Source organism: Astatotilapia calliptera, chromosome 3, assembly GCF_900246225.1.
Source record: "Astatotilapia calliptera chromosome 3, fAstCal1.2, whole genome shotgun sequence".
Classification (NCBI taxonomy): domain Eukaryota; kingdom Metazoa; phylum Chordata; class Actinopteri; order Cichliformes; family Cichlidae; genus Astatotilapia; species Astatotilapia calliptera.
This window is the reverse complement of record NC_039304.1, coordinates 20,090,047-20,114,623: the sequence shown is the minus strand read 5'-3', so window position 1 is coordinate 20,114,623 and position 24,577 is coordinate 20,090,047. Positions and strand designations below refer to the sequence as shown.

The following is a 24,577-nucleotide window of genomic DNA, read 5'->3' as shown; positions in this document are numbered from 1 at the left end:
ACTAATTAAAAATCTTTCCAAACCAGGTTTTCTTTTTATAAAATTAACTTTAGTGTACTCACTCTCAGTTCTAAGATCTTTAAACTCAATAAGAGAGGAGGTGATGTCATCGTATTCATCTGATCCTGAAATGTTCATATTTTTATTTACAGGATTGTAAAAACATATCACATGAAATTAGACTCATTAAATTAAAAATAAGTTTAATCTCTAATTGTTCTGTGCTTTTCAGCACATATACTGTACCATTTCTGTTTTTCACTTGTGTGACTGATTCATAGACGTCAGCAGTACCTAAAGAAAAAAACAAGCCAGGCTCACATTAATCATTTTATTACAGTTACACTAAAGATCAGAGCAAACACAGAAACACTGTGTGAGTCAAAACCAGGACTGTAAGATCTTTAAATGTTCTTTAAAAAACTGCTGAACACAAACTGAACCTGATAAATGTTTGCGTTAATGGAGATTTAATAAAAGTCAGTATCCATCCATTCGCTTCTGCTTATCCTTTTCAGGGGCGCTGGAGTCTATCCCAGCTGTCATAGGTCGAGAGGCAGGCTACATCCTGGACAGGTCGCCAGTCTGTCGCAGGGCTCACACACAGGGACAGACAACCATTCGCGCTCACATTCACTCCCACATTCACACCTATGGGCAATTTAGATTGTTCAATTAGCCTTTCCCGACTAAAAGTCAATATTAATAATGATAATAAAGATGGTTTAAATACTGACCATGCTGAAGAGAGCCGTACACATGAGTTTCATTCTGGTTGACTCCATGATTTGTGGAGGAGCCCGGACTGTGACTCTCAGACTGGATCGACCTAAAACAGGAAATAAACACAATTGTCATGGTCCTCGGTCTTTTGACCCAACGGTTTGTGTTTTTCATTATTATGATATTGTGTTTGTTCTGATTGTGTACTGGGGTTTAGACTTTTTAGTTCCTAGAGTTTGGTTTCTGTGTTTCCTCTGTTTAGAGTCTGTACCGTGTCTCTGTGCATTTCCTGTTTTATTGTGAAGATCCATGTCTTCTGTTAGTGTGTTCAGATTATGTTTTCCCCTGTCTCATCAGTTCAATTTGGTTCAGCTGTGTCTGCCTCCTGTTTGCTATTCCACGTTTCCCTCTGTGTGTATTTATAGTGTGTGTCCTCGTGTGTTTGTTGCTGGTTCGTCTGTGTTCTTTCCCTGCATCATTCTGTGTCGTCCCCAGTGTCTCCCTGCATCACCATTTTGCCTTTGCTGTTTCTGTTTGTTTCACCTCTTTATGAATAAAACTCATTTGCATCTCAGCTGCCTGCATCTTAGGTCCTAATTCTCAGCCTCCACTCATCTGCCACGGCAGACGTGACAACAATAAACTCAAAAGTAACTGATGTTTGTTTAAAATAATAATAAAAAGTATTTTACCAACCTGGTGAAGCAGGAATCTGTAAGATAAGATAAGAATACTTTATTAATCTCAGAGGAAACCAAGCGGTCACAGTGGCTCAAAGACAGTAAGAACAGTAACTGACTAAACTAAATAATATAATATATCACAAAGTATGAATAATAATGCACACCACAAAAAGTAGAGAATTTCAATTCTGTTGTACCAGCTGCAAATGGCAGCATTTCATCGTGCAGTCGATGGATGTTAGTAGCAGCAGGTATAGAGTATTGCACATTGAGATATTTACAGACACCAGTGTGTGCATGTGTGCTTTCACATGATGATGTATGTTGTAGAGTCTGACAGCAGCTGGAAGGAAAGATCTCCTAAATCTCTCCTTCACACTGTGGGTGCAGCAGCCTGTCACTGCAGGAGCTGCTCAGTGCTGTCAGAGTGACCTGCGTGGGGTGGGAGGTGTTATCAGAAACAGGGGTTACAGCTGAGCCACCATCCTGTCACTGACTACCTCCACTGGGTCATGAGGACGTCCCAGAACAGAGCTGGTCTTCTTCATCAGACTGTTCAGATTCTCTCATTTACAATTATTATGTTTAATTGTTTCACTGATATTTTGTGTCATCAGATCAGAATGAATGTTTGAATATTTAAAGTGAATGTAGTAAATAATCTCTGTAAAACTATCTAATAGTGAAATGTTCATATTTTATTTACAGGTTTGTTAAAACATGAAATTAGTTTCATTAAATCAAAAACAAGTTTCATCTCTAACTGCTCTGTGCTTTCCAGCACATATACTGTACCATTTCTGTTTGTCACTTGTGTGACTGATTCATAGACGTCAGCAGTACCTAAAGAAAAAAACAAGCCAGGCTCACATTAATCATTTTATTACAGTTACACTAAAGATCAGAGCAAACACAGAAACACTGTGTGAGTCAAAACCAGGACTGTAAGATCTTTAAATGTTATTTAAAAAACTTGTGAACGCAAACTGAACCTATTAAATGTTCATGTTAATGGAGGTTTAATAAAAGTCAATATTAATAATGATAATAAAGACTGTTTTTCAATGCTGACCATGTTGAAGAGAGCCGTACACGTGAGTTTCATCCTGGTTGACTCCATGATTTGTGGAGGAGCCCGGACTGTGACTCTCAGACTGGATCGACCTAAAACATGAAATAAACACAATAAACTCAAAAGTAACTGATGTTTGTTTAAAATAATAATAAAAAGTATTTTACCAACCTGGTGAAGCAGGAATCTGTGAAAGAGACAAATGTTATTACACATGTTTGTCATGTATAAATTGTTCCACTGATATTTTGTGTCATGAGATCAGAATACATGTATATGTGTGAATAATTAAAGTGTATGTAGTAAATAAACTCTCTAATACAGCATGAAAAGAAGAGGCTCTTACACTTGGACTGTCTGCAGCGATACAACAAGAGCAGGAGAATAATAATGAGAGAGACTCCACAAACCAGTCCAACCATCAACCACACAGGAGATGAACTACGTCCAGTTACTGTAATAACAAACAATAATTAATTATTAATAAAGTATAAAACAAACACTGAGAGCACAAATCTCTGCTAAGGCAGCTCACTCTGTTGACAGCATTTACTTTTAAAGGAACAATATTGTATTTTCAGTGTATTTATTTTGTTTTATTTGTACTGTGAGAAGTTTGTAGTTCAGTAAAAATAAGTCCAAAGGCAGATTTTTTCAACATGACAACAAGAGCAGATGTGAAATGTAAAAGTGAGGTCAGAGGTCAAACGCAACATGATATTTTAAATCTTTATACATTACTTTCTATATGTTGACAAGACACAACACCTTTGTAAGAATCATAGTTTTTTATGTTATAAGGATTTTTTTTTAGTCATAAAGTTGACCTTGAAGACCTCGGTGGCTGTAGCCAAATGTTAATGGATAGTTAACATGACTGCAGCTCGTCAGTGAGGTAACCAGGCAGGTCTGCTGGGATCCTTTGTAGGAAAATAAGGTTTGTATGCTAACAGATTTTCCCCTTGTTTCAGTTTCTTCCTGCTTCAAGATTCATTTTCATGCCATCATTCACCTCCAGTCAGACGCCTGCCACCTTGGATCATTACCCCTGTATTCACCACCACTGCTGCCCCCCTCGGAGCCTCTTCCTCACTTGCCTGCCTGCCCATCGTTCAGCAGTTTCCACAGACCTCTGCTTTATCCTTTACCCCCAGCTAGTCTGGACTCAAATAAGGCATAGTTGCAGCCACTTTATGAACACTCTCTGTCTTGTCACATTCCCTCTCAGATTTCCTGCCCTAACTGCTCTCTCCTCTCCCACAGATCTGCCGCCCTCACGCTGTTATGTCCGCTCCTCTGGCCTGTCTCTCTCACCTCAGTTAAGATGTTTTTGTAGGACTCGCTCATTAATTTTAAGTTCATTTATGTTTTGTTCTTGTTGACTGAGTCAAAGCTCACAATCTGTTGTGTTAAATGAATTATCCTGTTTGATAAAGAAACTTTCACTCATTACTTCCTCTGCTGTTTTCACCTGAGTCCTGAATCACAACAATATTAAACCTGACAATATAGAGATATTACATAATAGTTTTATAAAGTTCTGACTAAATAGACCCAGATGGATTTAAACATTAAAAGAGATAATATCATGTTATTTCTCAAGCATGAAATCCATTAAAATCCATCAAATGTTTTGATCCTGCTCACCTTTAACTGACATCCAGCTCTGTGCTGACTCTCTTCCTGAGTACTGACACTTGTAGAAACCTTCATCAGACTTTGACACTGCAGAGATCTTCAGCTCCCCTCGGGTATCATTTTGAATAAGTTTGTCATTGTGATAGAAAAACACATTGGAAAGTATTTTTTGTGTTCTCAAACTGCAGCTCAGATTAACAGAAGCTCCCTCAGTCACAGGATGAACAGGATTCACCAGGATAGGAACATCATCATAATAATAATAATAATCTGTGAAAACAAAAAAACAAACATATTGTTTCAGTCAGACCAGCTGGTGCAAACCTTTAGAAAAAGCTGTGAGTCGTGTCTCTTGATCTACATGCAGACCTGGTTTTCTGAGTGATTATGAGGACTGGAAATATAGTTGGGATGTTCCCTGCAGGAGTCAAATTACTGACGGTGACATTATTGAATGGTTGAAGGTGAAATTGTAAATGTTTGTCTGTTTGTGTTATTTTGCATGACGTGTTTCACAAATTTCTCTGAATTGAGACATTAAAGGTTCATCTAATGTGACGACAGAGATGTTGAGCTTTGTTGAGTTTTATTCTGACAGAGAAAATAAAAAATACTGTTGGCAAATTATGACAAACTGGATTATGAACGGATGAAGAGAAATTAGACCAACATCCAAGAATATTTTGATGCTTTGTTGCCTGAAATTGTCTGAAATTCTCATTTTTGTTTGTTTTGCCACATAGAATTACTTCACATACAGCAAAGCTGAGACAAATGTTCATGTGACGTCTAAATCATTCAGATCCAAGAAGTAAATGTATAATAACATACTCTGTACAGTGATGTTGACTGCACTGCTGAACTCTCCTGATCCAGACTCACACCAGTACACTCCAGTATCTGACTTTGATGTGTTGAAGTTACATGTGGATCCAGTCATTCTCCAACAGTCAGAGAGTCGGCCGTCCTCAGAGAACTTCCTCACTCTCCACTCAGTGAAGTTTCCCTCACAGGTCAGTGAGACAGAGTCAGAGGTGAAGTGTTGCACTCTGTCAGGACTCACTGTGAGAGACGCTGCTGAATGAACATCTGAAAACAACATGCAGTGAAGAGACAAAGCTCACAGATGTTAGGATTCAAAATATCACAGTGAAAATATTTGTTTGTTTGAAGCTTTTGTTTTGAAAATCAAATTTAATAGTTCAATATGATAAAGTGTTTGTTTGGTGAGACAACACTGAGTCTGACAACAAGCCCTGAATCACACAGACAGTCAAATCAATGGAAAACAAAGGAGCCGAATACTGACATGTTTAAGATGATCTAACCCACATGCTTTATCTGCTGGCAGCTCATGTAGAGCTTGGTACACGTCATGTGACATCATGAGCTTTGAGTCATCACTCTCAGCATCATCCACCTGATACAGATCACTCTGAACACACTTCAGTCATTTGCTGTAATGTTTCTGTCATAATTCTGTGATATTGTCTGTTTCACAGATTCCTTCTACAGTGAGATATTTTGCAGCAGCAGGACCAAAACTAAAAACCTTTCAAGTATATTTTAAATGAACAATAACAGCAGCTGTTATTTGTGACGTCTTCTTCTAGCGTCCATCTGTAGTCAGTGCTTCTCTTGTATTTGTCAGAGCTGTTAACCTGCCTGCTGACATCTTTGTTTCTTTATTAACTATATTTGACTTTTTTATCTGAACACCTACCTGAGCACCAAACAAAGAGTCTTAACTGTGTAAATCCTGTCTGTGCAGTAAGTAAAAATAATCAGTACAAACAGAAACATGAGTTTAAATATCAAAACATTTAAAATCTCATAGATGTCTTTTGTTTTTCATGTTATCACATTAAATAAAACTGAAAAATAAGAAAAGGAAACAAGGAAATTCAGTTTGGTTTGATCACAGAGAGAAAGGAAAATATTCAGTTCAGTTCTTCTTTTGGGAAGTTTTAATAAAAACGGAGATAAATGGTTGTCATGGAGATGAGATTTTAATGGTCTAAATCCTGGTGAATAAAAATGATGACCTAACATGAACTCATTGAAAGGACAGAGAGAAACAAACTGACCTGCAGACCAGACAAACTTTGGTTGACTGTGATCAGTGTGATACTCTGGGTCTCCTCTTCCAGCTCTGCACACATATCCTGCTGTGTGTGTCTGTCCATGAATGATGTAGGAGTCCTGTGCAGTCCCACTGCCATCAGGTAGCAGCTCATAACTGGAGGATTTCTCTGATAGATCAGGAACAGCTTTATACCAGTAGAAGCTCCATCCTGCAGACGGATGTTCAACCTCACAGTTCAGAGTTACTGAGGCTCCAGGACTCAGCCATGATGGAGACACAGTGAGGACAGGACGGGGTTCATCTGTTCAACAAAGATTTTCTCTCAGTGAACATGTAGTACAGTCTCTGAACAGTGAGCTCAGTTTATACAAAGAATAATAATCTCAGTCTATATGAACAGAAACACATTTTACAAAGTGTTCAAACAGCTTAAAGCAAATATGACTTACTGTCAGAAACTGTCAGTGTGACTGAATCACTCCACTCTGTTGTTTCATGCTGTGAACTTTTCATTCTGCCCTTACAGCGATAGTTTCCACTGATCAATGATGAAGCAGAAATAATCCTGTATTCATTTAGATTTGGAGGTTTTATGATGCTGTTTGCTTCCCACTCATAATCCCACTCAGTGTCTCCTCCATGGATCTCACATCTGACAGTGATCGTCTCTCCTCTGTATATCTCAGACCAGTTTGGATGCAGAGTCACAACAGGCCTGATTGAGACTGTTAATGTTCAAGAAAGTACAATAAAAACACATGAAAGACAAAAGGTTCAGTTACCATCAGATGTAGTGCTTTGTAGGAAGTTACATTTACACTCACCAGTTGTGTCAATCCAAACTGACTCACTGTCCTCTGTGTAGTAAACTGGTTCTCCTCTTCCTCCTCTGCAGCTGTAGCGTCCTCCCTCTGAGACACTGATTTGTCCATTTGTCACAGGTTGATAAGATTTCCAATCTCTGTACCAGTAGTATTTCCATCCAGATGATGATGATGATGATGATGATGATGATGATGATGGGTTCACAGAGCAGGTCAGGGTCACACTGCCCCCTGCTGGAACAGCTGTCCTATCAGCTCTCAGTTCAGCCTTTGGTTTGGCTGCAGTTCAGTTTAGAACAAGAACATAAAAGTAAAAATGACTGAATCAGAACAATTTAAAGATGGAAATATGTAAATGATCAAATATCATGAAACCCTAGTTAAGATGAAACAAACTGTGTCACACATAATATTCTGTATTTCTGTTTTGATCAGCACAGGGTTAGTTTTTTATATTTGCCTTTGCTAAAATTACACAAGTACAGCAGCAACAGAAAGGCTGAAAAACAAAAGAGTGAAGGTTTCACAATTGTTGAAACAAAGTTCAGAGCTCAAACTGACTGAAATGCTGTGGAAGAACCTAGAGAGCGATACATAAACACATCCCTACAAACTTAAATGACAGTGGGCCAAAATACGACTGCTGCTACTGCTGCGAGACAATAGAGCAAAGTGGGGCAGGAGAATGGCAATAGAGCGTATAACACTATCTAAGCTGTACTATCAACTATAAATAAAGAAAATAAATAAGTACAAAAAACAAACAAACAAACAAAAAAAACGGCGACTGGATCTGATTGTATTTTGAACATCTGAGAATCGCTTCTAAATGAATGTGAGCAGTTATCATTTCATTGGTGTTATTTTGTACTTCTGTTTTTGGTGTATTGTTCCTTTATCACATGTACCAGTGACAGCCAATCAGTGTAACCACAGCGAGCAACAGAAACCTGAGTGAGGGGAAGAGATTCAGCAACAAAGCAAGTTGTGAACAGATGCATTTTTATTTCCAGTCTTTCACAGTGATGGTGTCCAACTTCAGTCCTTGTGGATAAAATCTGTTTGATGGAGTTTAAATGAGGATTTGGTGAGTCACAGTTGGTTTGCTTTGGTGTCAGTTAGCATGCTATGTGCTTGTTCTTTACTAAATCTGATGTGGAAGCCTCTGATAGCTAAGATGAGACCTAGTATGTGTGTTTTATATTCTTTTGCTGTGGAAGCTGACATTTCCTGTTGCACAGATGTCTTTAGGCCACAATAATAAGCACAGTGAACATCACCGCTGACATTACAGGGAGGGAGCAGTTTGGATGTGATTTCCAGCTGAGCTGTTAGGAATGCTGGAATAAGACTCCAGTGTTTGTGTTGCAAAACAGATCAGGTTTATTAGCCGAGTGCAGATCTTGGCGCTGAAACCTGAGACTGTCGAACCTCGATGGTGATCCACGCCTAGGAGATGTGAACTTCCACTAAAGTCTTCTGTTCCTGCTGGATCAACTCATATTCCAGAGATCAGGAAACTGACTCACACTTCTGAACTGTGATACGACTCCACCATAATCTCTGTTACTGCGACACACAGAGGATTTAATCCAAGAACTGATTCCACACCAGACTGTGACTGTGGAAGGTTCTCTCTGTAAATCTGTGAACAGCTGATTTTGTGCTTTCAGTGTTGTAATTCCATTCATTGTGTTGGTGTTGTACTGGTAACTCACTGTGTTACTGACTATTCCTAACCAGCCACTCTGCAGGTCTAGTGAGTGACTTTTACTTTTATTTATATTATTCTATGACTTTGATTATAAATTAATGTGCACTGGAAGGTTTTTCTATATTTCAGTTTTCTGTTCCCCATAAACAAAGTTCTGCTCTTTGGTCTGTTATTTTAGGGCTGCTAGTTGTAAAGTGCTCGTGTGAACTGAGATTCTAGTTTTAGCTATCTGTAAATGTCTCCAGTGCAACAAGAAGATGACCGGAGAATAAAAACAAACATTTCATTCAAAAGCACGAAAGAAACAGCTGCAAAGCTTTAAGAGAAACAAGTGTTTTCACTTATTTTAATAAAACAGATAATCTGGATGAAACATCTTCAACTTACTGTGAAAAACTGTCAGTGTGACTGAATCACTCCACTCTGTTGTTTCATGCTGTGAACTTTTCACTCTGCCCTTACAGCGATAGTTTCCACTGTTGGATGCTGAAGCAGAAATAATCCTGTATTCATTTTGATTTGGAAGTTTTCTGATGCTGTTTGTTTCCCACTCATAATCCCACTCAGTGTCTCCTCCATGGATCTCACATCTGACAGTGATCGTCTCTCCTCTGTATATCTCAGACCAGTTTGGATACAGAGTCACAACAGGTCTGATTGACACTGTTAATGTTCAAGAAAGTACAATAAAAACACATGAATGACAAAAGGTTCAGTTACCATCAGATGTAGTGCTTTGTGGGAAATTTAAAGTTTGAACTCACCAATTTTGTCAATCCAAACTGACTCACTGTCCTCTGTGTAGTAAACTGGTTCTCCTCTTCCTCCTCTGCAGCTGTAGCGTCCTTCCTCTGAGACACTGATTTGTCCATTTGTCACAGGTTGATAAGATTTGCCATCTCTGTACCAGTAGTATTTCCATCCAGATGATGATGATGATGATGGTGATGATGATGATGGTGGGCTCACAGAGCAGGTCAGGGTCACACTGCCCCCTACTGGAACAGCTGTCCTATCAGCTCTCAGTTCAGCCTTTGGTTTGGCTGCAGTTCAGTTTAGAACAAGAACATAAAAGTAAAAATGACTGAATCAGAACAATTTAAAGATGGAAACATGTAAATGATCAAATATCATGAAACCCTAGTTAAGATGAAACAAACTGTGTCACACATAATATTCTGTATTTCTGTTTTGATCAGCACAGGGTTAGTTTTTTATATTTGCCTTTGTGTTTTTACAATTCATTACATACATGGACAGTTCAAATAATTAATTTGAAAGATGAGTTTATTGATCAGTAATCCAAAAATAACCCAGGTTTATATGATCTGATTGTATTTTGCACATTTGAAAATTCTTCCTAAATGAGTTTGAGCAGGATTAAATACATTTTTGTTATTTTGTACTTCTGTTTTTGGTGTATTGTTCCTTTGTCAAATGTACCAGTGACAGCCAATCAGTGTAACCACAGCGAGCAACAGAAACCTGAGTGAGGGGAAGAGATTCAACAACAAAGCAAGTTGTGAACAGATGCATTTTTATTTCCAGTCTTTTGACAGTGATGTCTTTTATTCATAAGCAGGAATGAAAAAGCTACAAAGCTGTAAGAAAAACCCATTTTTCACTTATTTTAATAAAACAGATAATCTGGATGAAACATCTCCAACTTACATGATACAGTCAGTGTGATGGTTTCACTCCACTCTGTTAACAAATACCCCCTTCTGCCCCGGCAGCTGTACAATCCACTGTCAGACTCAGTAACTGTGATGATTCTGTATTCATTGGATGTTGGAGGTGTGTTTAACTTGTTAGGTCTCCATTCATACATCCACTGAGCTCCTTCAACTTCCTGAATCTCACATCTGACAGTGACTGTCTCACCGCTGTATATCTGAGTCCAGGATGGCTGCAGGGTCACAGTGGGCTTACTGGGAACTGTTCACATAAGAATGATCCAGTTAGAAGAGAAACATGAAAACTCTGCTGTTTATAACATAAGAGGAGAGTCATTACAAAACAGCTGATTCACAGACAGTTTGGAGACTGAACATCAAAACAAAGTCACAATAAAACAATTTATAGCTTTCACACTTTAACACAACATTTTAATATTAAATGTATTTGAATTTACTTTGTAAAGTTATATTTTATTTATATTCTAAAACTCACAGATTTTTCTGCTTTAATTTTACTTTGAGGTTAAAATCAGCGTGGAGAGCCAGAACACTGATGACGCTCTTTCAAAGCAATCAATAAAATGTTGAAGTGAGTTCTAAAACATACTGGGAGCCAGAAAATTATTAACCTATCACCACAAAATAATGTTTGCTTCACACGGTACTTTTAAATGATTATGTTTCATAGTGTTAGTTTTGTTTTGTTTTTTCAACAAAGAAGAAAATCTGCCTCTCCCTTCCTATTTTCATGATCAGAAGCAACTTATCAGCTGACCTTAGAGTTCTGTTTGGAGTTTGTTTAGTTAAAAGATCAGAGACTAAACAATCATTATAGCCTGACTGCTACCAAAATAAAGCATATTACACTAGCCTGGATGAAATAAATGCATGAATTACTTTCTCAAAGTGAGCAGATGACAAAACGTCCATCATTTTTGCAAAGGCCCTCAGGAGGCAGAGTCTGGCTTTTACAACTGAATTTATTTATTTCTCAAATGAGGAACTGTCATCAAAGATCACCCCCAGAGTTTTTACAAAGGGAGGTCTGAACTTTTTCAGAGGAACAAGGTTACACTTACAAAACGAGGGTCAGGAGATTTAAAAATTACAATCTGTTTTTTGATTGTTTACATTCCAAAAATGTATTGGCAACCATGATTTTATGTCATCACAGCAGTCTAGCAAAACTTTTAAATAGACTGTAAAACTGTTTTTTAATGTCATCTGTTGGAAGGGTGTTTTATAGGAGTTTGATGGGCAGCAAACATAAAAAGAGTTAGAATGCTGATTCCAAAGAAAAGGGTGGAAATAAAATCCTTGTTTAGCTTGAGGGGATGATAAACAAGCACAGGAGAAGACAGATCCACCATAAATAATTATAGTTCAGAGCTGCCATAAATATCAGCAGTGAGGTGTTGGCATATAAAAGGGTTCAAATAGATGCAAGACCTCTGCTGTGACCAGGTTCCTGCAGGAAGCTGCCTGTGACTGTTGCAGGTGGTGAGAGCTTTCAGTCAGCTGAAAGAATTAAAACCTTTTTTTAGTTCCACCAGGTCTCAGCACAGAGACACATTTTAATTTGTTTTACTTTGTTTAAAAATGTATATCCAAAGAATTATTTAGGTTATATTTGCCACTATTTAATAACATAATTACAAACCTTTAAGCAGTAAAAATGTCTTCTGCACCATTTTATAGAGAAGAATTTAAATTTCAATCATTAAAAATAAAAACAATTAATGAATGGTTTGTACACATGTCATGGGTCTTGTACAAAATTTAAAAAAATTAAAAAACAGTACATCTATGCAGAATATGCATCCATGTCTGCACAGCATTATTATTTTTAGGATTGGCATGGTTTGCAATATTAAGGTGGTCTCTGTGGTACCAATGAATCCAGGTGTGAGGACATAAGATGTAAAATAGTGTCTTTGTCTTTAAAGACTTTATTTTTTTATTCTTATTTTGATCAAAACTGATCAAATAAAAATATTTCATAAGCAGACTGATAATTTTGACTTTGAAAATCAACAAGACATTTTAAAAAATAAATTAAACCAAGTGATTCAATGATCTTTATATTCCAGTATTTGCTTTTTTTCTAAATCTTTACATTTACATATTACACGTTTCTAAACACATAATCCATGAGTCATCAGTTAGCTGTTGTTTCCTAACAATGCTGTTAAACCTCCAGTGATGGATTCAAAGCTGGAGGCTGCTCTGCTCTCATAAACTGATTATTAGTTCATAAATGGTGAAATACAAAGTTTTCATGTGGCATCAAAGTCAAGACTAGACTGGCAAAGAAAACTAAGAGTAAAGGTTCAGTAACCAGGAAAGGAGCACAAACTGTTTTTAAATCACTCTAAAAATACAAAACAGCACCATGAACTCCTCTGTGTCTGTAAGTGATCTGAAGACTGAACAAAGGTGAAACGATGTACTGAGCCTAATAATTAATAATTTGACAGATTTAGTGGTTTAAGTACTGGTGATTAGTGAATATTGAGTCCCATTAAATTTGGAGAAGACCTTTTTCAATTCTCAACATTTTTTTAAACTCATCAGTTTCCTGAATGACGACTGAATTGCTTTTAGTTGTGACTAAATTCGTGTTTCTTCTCCTTCCTCTGCAGGTGTAGATGCCTCCATCAGAGACAGAGATTGCACTCTTAGAGCTAAAAGAGATGATCTCATTTTCAGATGAGGTTTTTCTGAACAGAGTAATTCACATCACAGGTCAGTGTCACACTGCCCCCTGCTGGTGTGGTTGTGCTGTCTGCTGTCAGAGTGGCCTTGATTTTAACTTCTATAAGTTAGAAAAATATGAGGCTATTATTGTGGTCCTTTTAGTGGAAGAAGGAAAAACCCACCACATCTGCCACACAGATGTTCCAGCTGGTTTTATTTCCTACTGCAACTGAGACTCAATTACAAGGTGAAGAGCAGGTCAGCCTGGCTGAGTAATACGCCACCTGGTGGTTTGTTCTGAGTCTGACAAAAAGCCTGAGCCTGTGAGCCTGAGCTCAGGGTTAATGAACCCTCGATTACAGAAAACCTTCCACACTCATCTGTGGATCTGTCACAGCAGAAGTGCAGCAAAGGTCACAAGTAATAAAACAGACAACAAAGAGAGCAGGTGAGCTGAAACTTGACCACATGTCTGTATTTTAAGTGCTTCATGCAAAACTTTAAGACTTTCCAGCTGATAATATCTGTGCATACAGATGTTTTGACATATTTACAAACCTGATCACACACACAGAGATAATAAAATGCACACGAGGGTTAATATATATACACATGACTTTGCTACAGTAAAATCTCCAAACTAAGCTACTATCATAGAAACACCAAATTAGAGAAAAAGTATTTTGTGTCCATTCTTCCAGTAGAGTCCACACACTTGTAAATATGTGTCTCTGTAACAATGAGTGGAGTGCAGAGGTGTGAACTTAAATGCAGGAAGCAAAATAACTTAAATCAAGCTGAACTAGCTGAAATAGTCTAAAAATGGAAACATACAAAGAATCAAAATGTAAAACTAGAAATAAATAAACTGTCAATAGAAACAATTAAGAGATGAACACATGTGAGTGTTCACAGATGCTCTGACAAAGACTGACAAGACACAGCAGAACTATTTATATATGAAAGAAACAAACCTTCAAATTAAAGAGGAAATATTTTTTTAAAAAGCTAAACAAAGATGAGGAAGAAGCACTCAGACTAAAATGATGAAAGACCATGACAGTGACAAATGAATAAATCTATATCGACGGCACTTTGTCCAGTTTGTTTTACTTGTTACTCTTGTGTATGTGAAGTCTTATTCATTTATGACTTGAACAACTTTCAGAGGTTTTTTTCAAGAGGACACTGAGGCAGACAGCACACCATGACACTATAAATAACTGAGAGTAAAAATTCATAATAAGACTCATTAAAGTCTTCAGGCAGGACTTTAACTGACTGATCTGTGGTTGAGTCTGTTTTCAGATTAGAGTTACCTGCATTTACCCTAAACTCATCACGCTGTGCTGTAATAAATTAGATTGATCCTCCAGTTCATCAGCATCTTGTGAATCCTAACTGTGATCTGTGAGGATGGACAGATAAATACTCATGAAAAGGAAATCAGTCAGTTTCAAGGCAACAAACTCTAGTAAATATAAAGTTTGTGTATCGGCTGAGTGAAACATCTGCTGACATGGTTGCACTCTTGATATGATCTTTTAATATTTTAACCAATAAATGCAGTGGAGTGTGAGCTGTATCATATACAATATTTTGTCCCTCAGATTATTCCTGAAATATAGTTTGTTTCAACTTTGTTATATGACGGGTCACATTTATTCATCCGCTTCTTCCTGGTCTGCTCATGTCAAAGTCCGCCAACTAGTGGTTAAATGGAGGAAGTGCCGAGTAATAATGGCCAGAGCTCCCTGTCTGTGATAGTTCTGCATCTGCTGCTCTTGAGATGGGATAAAGTGTAAGTTTGGGCAGATGATGGATTGTTTCTACATATTAGTGCTCTGTCCTTCTTGTGGGTCTGTGAAGTTTGTTACATTACTCCTGTAAGCTAACTGTTAGTGCTTTGTTTTGCCTGTTAGCATAAAACATGTCAGCATGTGGTATTTGTATTTACGTCACTTGACAGGCTTTGTCCATTTATTGTTAATGTTATGATCTTGCATTGGTCATGTGACATTTGTGCATCTACACTGAGATTAAATGTACCTGCTCTGTTTTGTTGTTACAGTTTTACAGACTGAAAGTGGTACAAATGGTACATCAGTAAAAGCTCTGAAGAACGCCACAGTCTCCACATGGAGCGCTTACTGAAGCCATTTATGTTTAACTGCACAGGCTGAATAGAAGCATTGAGTCTGTGCAGAAGATAACATGTAAACACAGGGAGGATATTATTGAGCACATTATAGGAGATAACAGCTACATATATGAACAGGAAGAAAAAGATCATTTCTTACCTTCAGCATTTCCACAGATGACAGTACTGAGCACTAAAATAATGAATAAAACCTCATCAGCCATTATACAACGATTAAAATCAAAACAAAAATAAATTAAGACTTTATTAAAGATGAACAGTAATAACCAGTAATCTGTTTGACAATAAAATAAAATAAACATAAAAATCCAAACTGTTGTAACACAGTGTGTAACTATAAGTGATGCAAAAAGCAGCAGTGTATCAAACATTTAAACACTATAAGAATCACAAGTCTGCTTTGTTCCAGCTCTCAGGTAAACAGGTTAAAGCAGTGACTCACTGTAATTCTCACAGATCAGAAACATTTTCATTAATCGCTGCCATTCAAACAATGTCAGACGTGTACTTACAGAAAAAGCCCATCATGCAGAGCAAAGAGTGCCCCATCGTCACATCCAGCCTGCTGCACTCTGATCCTCAGATAATCAAACAGTTTTAGTTTGCAGAAAAAGGAGAAGTTGTGTTTAATATAGATACAACAAGAGATTTTCTACAGGCTCTTATTCTGATTGGTCTCTCTGTGCTTCCTGCCGTTACACACAAAACTCAAACAGCTCCTGTAGCTTTGACCGCAGCAGTTGGTTGACATGTTTATATTTCCTGTCCACTGCAAACATAGAAGCTTGTTTCTTGTGTTGTGTTGTTTCCTTTTTCTATAATATACAAAGTTGTTGTGTTGCTTCATGTAAGTATACATGTTTTGCCCGTTTGGGGTATTTTTTGGGTGCAATATCCACTAATATTTGTCTCCTGGCAGGTCTCTGCAGACTGGGAGTCACTGAGAGTGAATATAACCAAAACAGCTTTTCTACTTTGGTGCCTGTATTTTCACTAAAGCCTTTAAAGTATATATATCTCCTTTTGATTGTTTAACAGTGGAATTAAATTAAATTCTTACTTTAGGCTGCATTAAAATGTCTTTATTTTATTTGACTCTTAGCTGAAACATCATCATGCAGTAATATAGTGAAAAGGCTCCTTTGACCTCAGACCTGTGAAAGTTTTCACCTTGTGGTTAAATTCTGGTTTTAAGTTTTGTGGAGACCCAAACACAGGAAATGACTCAGTGTGTGGCTGACGTGAGACTAAAGACCTTTATGCTTCACTGATAGGTTTGTAGCTTAAACCTATTCGCTGGAACGTTGAAGACAATATAATTACACAGCAAGCAAGACACGAAGTAGGCAAAGTTCTTCATGTTTCTCGTGCACGGGAGAGAACCGGACAAACGCCGTTCCTTCGCTTGACCCCAGTTGCTCTCGTCCGTTCTCCCGTAACACTGTTCTTTTATTGAGGTTACATGAATATGCATAGGTTCATTAACATATGACGTCTACATACACACAAAGAGTACCTTGCCTGTGTGTGTGTGTGTGTGTGTGTGTGTGTGTGTGTGTGTGTGTGTGTGTGTGTGTGTGTGTGTGGCGTCAAGATGTGACCCTGTGAAGACTCCTCAAAGCTGGTGCCAGGAGTCTAGGGCTCCATCTGAACAAAAGGCTCTTATACTTAAAGAGATATACGTGTGTTTGGTAAACCATATATCAGCAAGAGAAGATACGACCTCTCCTAGGAGGTGTGTGATCTATGCCAGAACACTCTGTAGAGGAGTGAGCGCACTCCCCTCTTCATGCTACACAGAGTTGTTACAGACCTCCTAGGATGAGACATTCTTTCAATCTACAAATGATTATACACCTCTAAGCATATATGGTTAAATATTTCTAAGCATAAATGACAATCAACAATACAAAACCTAACATTCACCAACTAAAGTAACAATTAAATTCATAGATAAATTCAAAGTTATATTTATTATCTGTTGTCATTTCAAAGTAAAGCAGGAACTCATTTATTCTGCAGACTGTTCTTTGTCTTGCTTTGACATGTATGTGCAGATGCACACTGACCTCAGCCTCTGACTACATGTAAACACAATAAAATAAAACAAACTGATGATGTGAAACAATGATTGAAACACTGTAATAATGATGTTTGTGTTGAACACCACATGTTACCAACCAAGATCATGTGATTGTGTTCAGAGTCAGTTCAAAAAGCAGACCCACATGCTAAATGGTTCTTATACAGCACTTATTTTTACTCTTCTGAGCGCTTCACACAACTCGTGCATTCACCCATTCATACTAGCACATTTTTCTTAGTGCTTTGTGACAAACATTCACACACACATTCATACTCCCGATGGATGCCTCGGAGAGCAATTGGGGGTTAGTATCTTGCCCAAGAATATGTGATGAGCAGACTAGGGGAAGCCAGGAATTGAACCAACAAACCTCCGATCAGCAGATGTTGTCACGGTCTGCGGAGGCAGACCGTGCGGAAAGGTGTGTGGTGGACCCAGGTGCGAACACAAACGAGGATGCAGGAGTGGATTCCAACAAAACGAGCCTTTTATTATGGCTGATGAAAAGAACAAAAACAGAATGAGGGCAGCATACGTGTAGTACTCAACAGAAAACCTAAACTGGACAAAACTAAGGAAAGACTATGGCTGGAGGTACAGAACACAGGAGGTGGTAACACAGACGACGCGAGACAGACTGTATGAAACACAGAGACTAAATACACATGAGGGATGATCAGGGGAAGTGGCCACACATGGGAACACAGCTGACACACATGAACTTAACGACAGGACAGAAGGAGTGAAACTGAATACACTGACCGTGAATACAGACTTTCAAAGTAAAACAGGAAACATGGAGATTAGACAAGACACATGAACCGGGGAGACGTAGTACAGGGGAGATGACATAACCGACAGCATGGACTTGACAATATAAGACACGCAGACATAAACACACGAAGGGCAAGGGAAACTTACTACACGGGTAATATGTACAAATGGCTGGACTGCCTTAGTGACCCTAAACAAAGAATAAACATCAAAATAGGCTAAAACACAAAACACTGGGTCGCACGACCCAGGACCATGACAGATGTTCAGCTCTACCCCCTGAGCTACAGCCACCCTTGCAAAGCAGGACTCAGAGTACCAAACAAAGGTGACCTTTATTATGAAGCTGATAGTTTCAGGCCTCGATGGTAACAAACGAAGAAAACTGAGTTACAGATAACCAGTGTTGGGACTAACGTGTTGTTAAGTAACGCGTTACAGTAACTAAGTTTTTATTGTGGTAACGAGCACGGTAACTAGTTATTATGCCAAAATCAGGAACGCGTTAGTCGTTACTGGGATTTAGATAGGGTCGTTACTTCGTGTGGTGGCTATCGCAGAGCTTCCACAGATTCAGTAACATTAGCAAGTGGTGGAGGCAGCAGGTGGATGAGGGAAAGGGGAGGCAGGAGGAGGAGCAGAGACCCGAGGCAGCCGCTGGTCCAAGTGTCAGGTGCACTGAACTTCAGGTAAGAAGTTATGACCTGCAGTCTGAGTCAGATATAAACCAAGTTTAGGTGGAGTTTATTTTCGTTATGTTGACTTTTTCCGTACTGCGTACTAGCTAGCATGACGGAGTTTCTATACAGCTGGGTGGGTGCTATGAAGATGTTGAACTTTATTTTGTTCATAAGGTTAATTATTAGAGTTGCCAACCGTCCCGTAAAAGACAGAATCGTCTCGTATTCAGAGAAAATATTACGCGTTTCGTGTTGAGGTGAAAAGACACACAGTTTGTCCCGGACTGCAGTTTTTGTGTTGGATGTAAAAAGCGCACATGATGCTGTGACGTAGGCTAGAATCATGGCCGCGGTCAACGACGGTCCAGGCGTGGGATTTCTCTTGTGGAAATATGCACATTATTATTATTTTTTCTATTGGTAGGTGGCACAGTGCACTTGTTGCAAGTAAGGAAGCTAGAAGACTGGCAAAGTTATGGAAGCAACACATTAACAAGAGAATTCTGCGTAAAACCAAAGTTACTTTCCCTAGTAACGAGTAACTTGAAGTAACTGAGTTACTTTTGATAGAAGTAAGTAGTAATGTAACTAAGTTACTAATTTAAAGTAACTTACCCAACACTGCAGATAACTGATCACAGGAACACAGAGATTTACCTGTGGGTCATCACAAAATCTCTATTGAGGTCACAAAAGTGTCAACTTACACTTTGCAGTCAAAATAAATAAATAACTGAGACTTAAACACTGTGTGATTCCACAAATGTTAATCTGTCCAAATGATTCAGTGATGTGTAGACTAATAGATCAGAAGATACTGTGGTGTATTACCTACAACATGACTGTAGACGGATCTTATCATAATTATTCCTGAAAGACTTTTACCTTTATTTTTACTCATGTTGCCATAGTAACTTTAATCTCCGAAGACCTGAACTCTTTCATAGCATTTTTATTTCTCTTTGCTATTTGGGCTGATTGGCACCTGATGAATGTAAAAACAAAGAATTACTTTTTACTTGATTTTGCTGTACAAGGGCCTGATATCCACATACGGGGACATTTGTTTGAAAATTCGATAGAACAGTGGCAGAATAATGTCCTCGTGAGTGGATATCAGGTCCTGTGGAGTACTGTGGTCTAGACAAGACAAAATGTGATGTCCACATATGTGGACGCCACAGGTTAAATCTTGAAAGCATGCTGAGAAAATGCACAAAGCATTGCAACAAACCACTATTGAACTGTTCACCATACCATACCATACCAACTTTATTTCTAAAGCACTTTAACATAAAACCAGAGTTTCACAAAGTGCTGTACATGTTAATAGCATACGTAAAAAAAATTAAAATGAGATACAATAAAATAAATAGATACAATAAATTGAAACATGTTAAAACAAATTGAGTCAACCCCTCTAATCAATGCCAAAGGCTTCAGCGAATAAATATGTTTTAAGAAGACTTTTAAATTCAGAGAGAGAAGAGGCCTGCCTAACATGCAAGGGCAGATCATTCCACAACTTTGGAGCAGCTACAGCAAAAGCACGATCACCTTTAAGTTTATACTTAGTTTTCGGTACCTTAAGGAGTTGCTGATTGGCGGACCTAAGGGAACGGGCAGGTGTATATGGTTGTAGTAGCTCCGAGAGGTAGGGGGGGGGGCCAGGCCATTAAGAGATTTAAAAGCAAATAAGAGAATTTTAAAAACAATCCTAAAATGTACAGGTAGCCAGTGGAGTGAAATTAAAATAGGGGTAATGTGCTCAAACTTTTTTGTTCCAGTTAAAAGACGTGCTGCAGCATTTTGCACAACCTGCAGGCGCCTAATGGACGCATCACTAACCCCAAAATAAAGTGCGTTACAATAATCCAGCCTAGAAGTAACAAAGGCATGGATTACTGTCTGAAAATGCTGTTTCGATAAGATAGGCTTTATTTTGGCTAATTCCCTCAAATGAAAAAAGCTAGATCTTACAACAGCTCTGACCTGGCTTTCAAGTTTAAGATTTGCCTCTATTTTAACTCCCAGATTAGTGATGACTGGTTTAACATACTGTGCCAGTGAACCAAGATCTATAATAGTGGCCTCAGAAGCGCCACCAAAAACCATCACTTCTGTTTTCTGTTCATTAAAATGTAAAAAGTTCAAAGCCATCCAAGTCCTTATTTCATCAAGGCATCTGAGCAGCGGGTCTACTGAGAAGCCATTTATCTTTTTAAGTGGGAAATAAATCTGGGAGTCATCGGCGTAGCAGTGGAAAGAAATCCCATGTTTCCTGAAAATAGACCCAAGGGGTAGGAGATATAGAGAGAAAAGAAGCGGGCCTAAAACTGAACCCTGTGGAACCCCACATTGAAGAGAAGCAGTAGAGGATACAAACTCCCCTAGTTTCACAGAGAAAGTTCGCTCTGCCAAATAGGATCTGAGCCACTGCAATGCGGTACTCCGCATACCCACCAACTGCTCTAAACGGGAAATTAAAATATTATGATCCACTGTATCAAAAGCAGCAGTTAAATCTAACAGCACAATAATAACACAGTCACCTGAGTCATTTGCCAAAAACACATCATTAAAAACTCTTAAAAGGGCAGATTCAGTACTATGTAAAGCTTTAAAACCAGATTGGAAAACTTCTAAAATACCGTGTTCTTCTAGGAAGGACATTAATTGCTTGTAAACTACCTTTTCAAGAATCTTTGAGATAAAAGGCAGTTTGGAAATAGGTCTGTAATTCGCAATAATATCAGGATCAAGAGCAGGTTTTTTGAGTAGAGGCTGAATCACTGCATGTTTGAGATTGACAGGTACAACACCAGAGGACAGACTACTATTTACAATGGATTGTACAGCTGATGCTATAGTGAGAAAAACCTCTTTGAAAAATCGAGGAGGGAGAGCATCATAAGGGGAACCTGAGGGCTTCATGTGAGCAACCAACTCCTGCAGGCAGAGCATGGAAACTGGCTCGAACCTGTCAAAGACAGCAGAACTAGGGACAGGGGTAGAAGGGTCAGGAACGGACTGGGAAGTCTGTGCTTTGACAGATAGCACTTTATCAATAAAAAAGTGTAGGAAGTTTTCACAAATTTCCTGAGAAGACTCGACAGAAGACTGTGGAGCATGAAGGACCATGTCAATAGTCTTAAATAAGACATGAGGCTTACGACAATTTGCCTGAATAATAGTAGCGAAATGTTTCCTCTTAGCATCTTTTACAGTTTTCTGGTAAGAATTCCAGTAATCTTGTAACATTTGGTATGACACCTGAAGTTGATCCTTCTTCCATTTACGTTCAGCTCTCCTGCACTTTCTTCTGGCAGCCCGGGTGTCTTCATTCAGCCAGGGTTCAGATTTGGCTTTAACTTGCTTAAGCTTAAAGGGGGCCACTGAATCTAAAGCAGTTTGGCAGACAGAATAAAACCACGTACTCAGTTCTTCTGTATCATTGCATATGAAATCAGGAAGGCCGCCGTTCTGATTAAAAACAATAGAGAACTGTCCAGCAGAGGAAGGGTTAAAAATACGACAGCTCCTAGCAGCAACAGGAGGAAGATTAACTTTAGTACAAGGAAGGAAAACCTCAAACAGGACAGGCCTATGGTCTGACCATACAACATCACAAACCTCTAAGTTAGAGACAGGTAAATTGTGAGTTAAAACAAGATCCAACGTGTGCCCATATTTTTGTGTAGGCACAGACACAGGTTGCACAAGATCAAAAGAGTCAATAAGATTTAAAAAGTCCTTTGCCATTGGCTTGTCAGGGCAGCACACATGAATATTGAAGTCCCCAATAATAAGGACATGATCATATTTTGGCATAATTTCAGCCAACAGATCAGAAAAGTCATTTAAGAAGTTCTTATTGTATTTTGGGGGTCTGTAAACCACAGCACAGAGCACTGTGTGAGACCGACCTAGCTCAAACATGCTCAGTTCAAAGCTACTAGGTGAGGTTAATAATGGCAGTGGTTTACATTTATACTGCTTCTTAAAAACAACCGCTAGTCCTCCTCCTCTGCCTGATATTCGAGGAGAGTTTAAGAAGCAGCAGTCATCAGGTAAGAGATCTGTAAAAGCGCTGGACTCACCGGCCCTCAACCATGTCTCAGTTATACAGAGGAAATCCAGTCCTTGGGTCGTAAATAAATCCCTTAAAATAAAAGTTTTATTACTCAGCGATCTAGTGTTCACCAATCCAAACCTGGTGGAGGTCAGCGTGTTCGTGGCTGACAGCGAGACCCGACGCAGCGGCCGCAGGTTCTGTAGGTTCGCACCGTGCTGACGAAGATGAGGGGAAATCTTTCGTGGCTGGGACATCTGATCTGAGCCAACAACGGGCACCAGCCAGGCATCGATGGGCTCCAGAGAGCACGGAGAAAAGGCATGACAAGGTACCGATCCACGTTCGTTCCAGAGAGCCGGAGAAGAGCGCACCAAGTACGCCTTAAGTTTCACGAGTAGACCGCTACGTTTGCCCCGGCGTCTGAAACGCTTTCGCCGTGAGGCTGGGGCCGGGGTCCGACAGAGGTTAGCTGGTATCCCAGACAGGAATGGAGGTAACGCCTTATGTCCATTATAAGTTGTATTGGTAAGATCACTGGCAACTAGTCGGAGGTCCAAAAGTTTTTGGCGATTGTACATTAAAAGAGAGTTGACTCTAGCAATAAAAAACAACATAAGCAAACACAACAGAGGAAGAGCCAGGCGGCGAGCCACACACACTGGCGCCATCTTGAAACTCAATTTCACCTTGTTCACTTATAACTGGACCAAGCTTCCAGTTCCTCTTTACACTTACTGAGGTTTGATAACAAGAATAAGACGACACCACATTCACACCAGAGTTTTTGAAGTGTTTTAGAGCAGTGGGTTGATGTGGATGGTTGTTTCTCCTTGTATATTATGTGCATGTGATCACAGCTCTGGGCCCTGTCCTCAGGCCTCCGTCTTCCTTCTGCTCTCTTTCAGGTTCTGTTTGTTTTCTGTGTCATTTCCTCTTTTTTCTTTTTTTAAATCTCTTTCCTTCTTCTAATTTCTTCTTCCTAGTCTGGACCTCCCCACCTGTCAGCTCTGGCACTGTTACAGTAAAGATGTGTATATTTTTTCTTTTACTTTAATACCTGCAAATAGTTAATGTAGCAGTTAAAGCACAGTTTCTATAGTAAATGTTATTCCTCATTTTAACTCTGCAGGCTGATGAAGGAAACAACAAAAGATCATTGAGGTTTGTTTCAGTGCAGAGATGGTGCAGATAAGACTGCAGCTCTGTGTGAACTTGCAGTTATACAAATAACAATGTTTACACAATATTTTCCATCATTCACGTCTTTTTGAGAAGTGATCCTTCCTGTCACAGTCTGATCTACAGGTCAGAGTCTAAACACTTTCTGCATATGTTCATGGTCTCAATCATTAAACCTTTACATCTTACTGACATGTTAATATTATAAAGTATTTTCCTCATCGGGGTATGAAGAGGACAATAAAGTGCAGTGTGCTTTAGGACCTTATGTTTGCTGGATACTGATGGCTTAAAATAAGACACTGCTACACACAAAACTGTTGTCTCAAACCACAGGCTGCATTTCCTCTTTTGCATGTGGCCCAGTCGAATATGAGGCCGTTCAGTAGATTAAAAATAAACCTGTGGCAGAACAGACAGTAACCACCAACAACCCTTCACACAGCATTATCGGCATTATTCTGCATTGTCATTTTTGTGGTTTGATCTTAATGTCTTTAAATTTA

At 38.8% G+C, this 24,577-nt stretch overlaps 1 protein-coding gene across 1 annotated transcript in view; it reads right to left on the bottom strand.

Annotated features, from left to right (window-relative positions):
- Nucleotides 1-24,577, bottom strand: part of LOC113018842 (uncharacterized) — an 83,715-nt gene that overhangs the window by 44,626 nt on the left and 14,512 nt on the right. Inside the window, exons 8-9 of the mRNA XM_026162244.1 lie at nt 2,202-2,249; nt 1,420-1,435 (exon numbers count right to left, since the gene is read on the bottom strand). Coding sequence (XP_026018029.1) covers nt 1,420-1,435; nt 2,202-2,249 — 64 coding nt within the window. The remainder of the gene's footprint in view (nt 1-1,419; nt 1,436-2,201; nt 2,250-24,577) is intronic.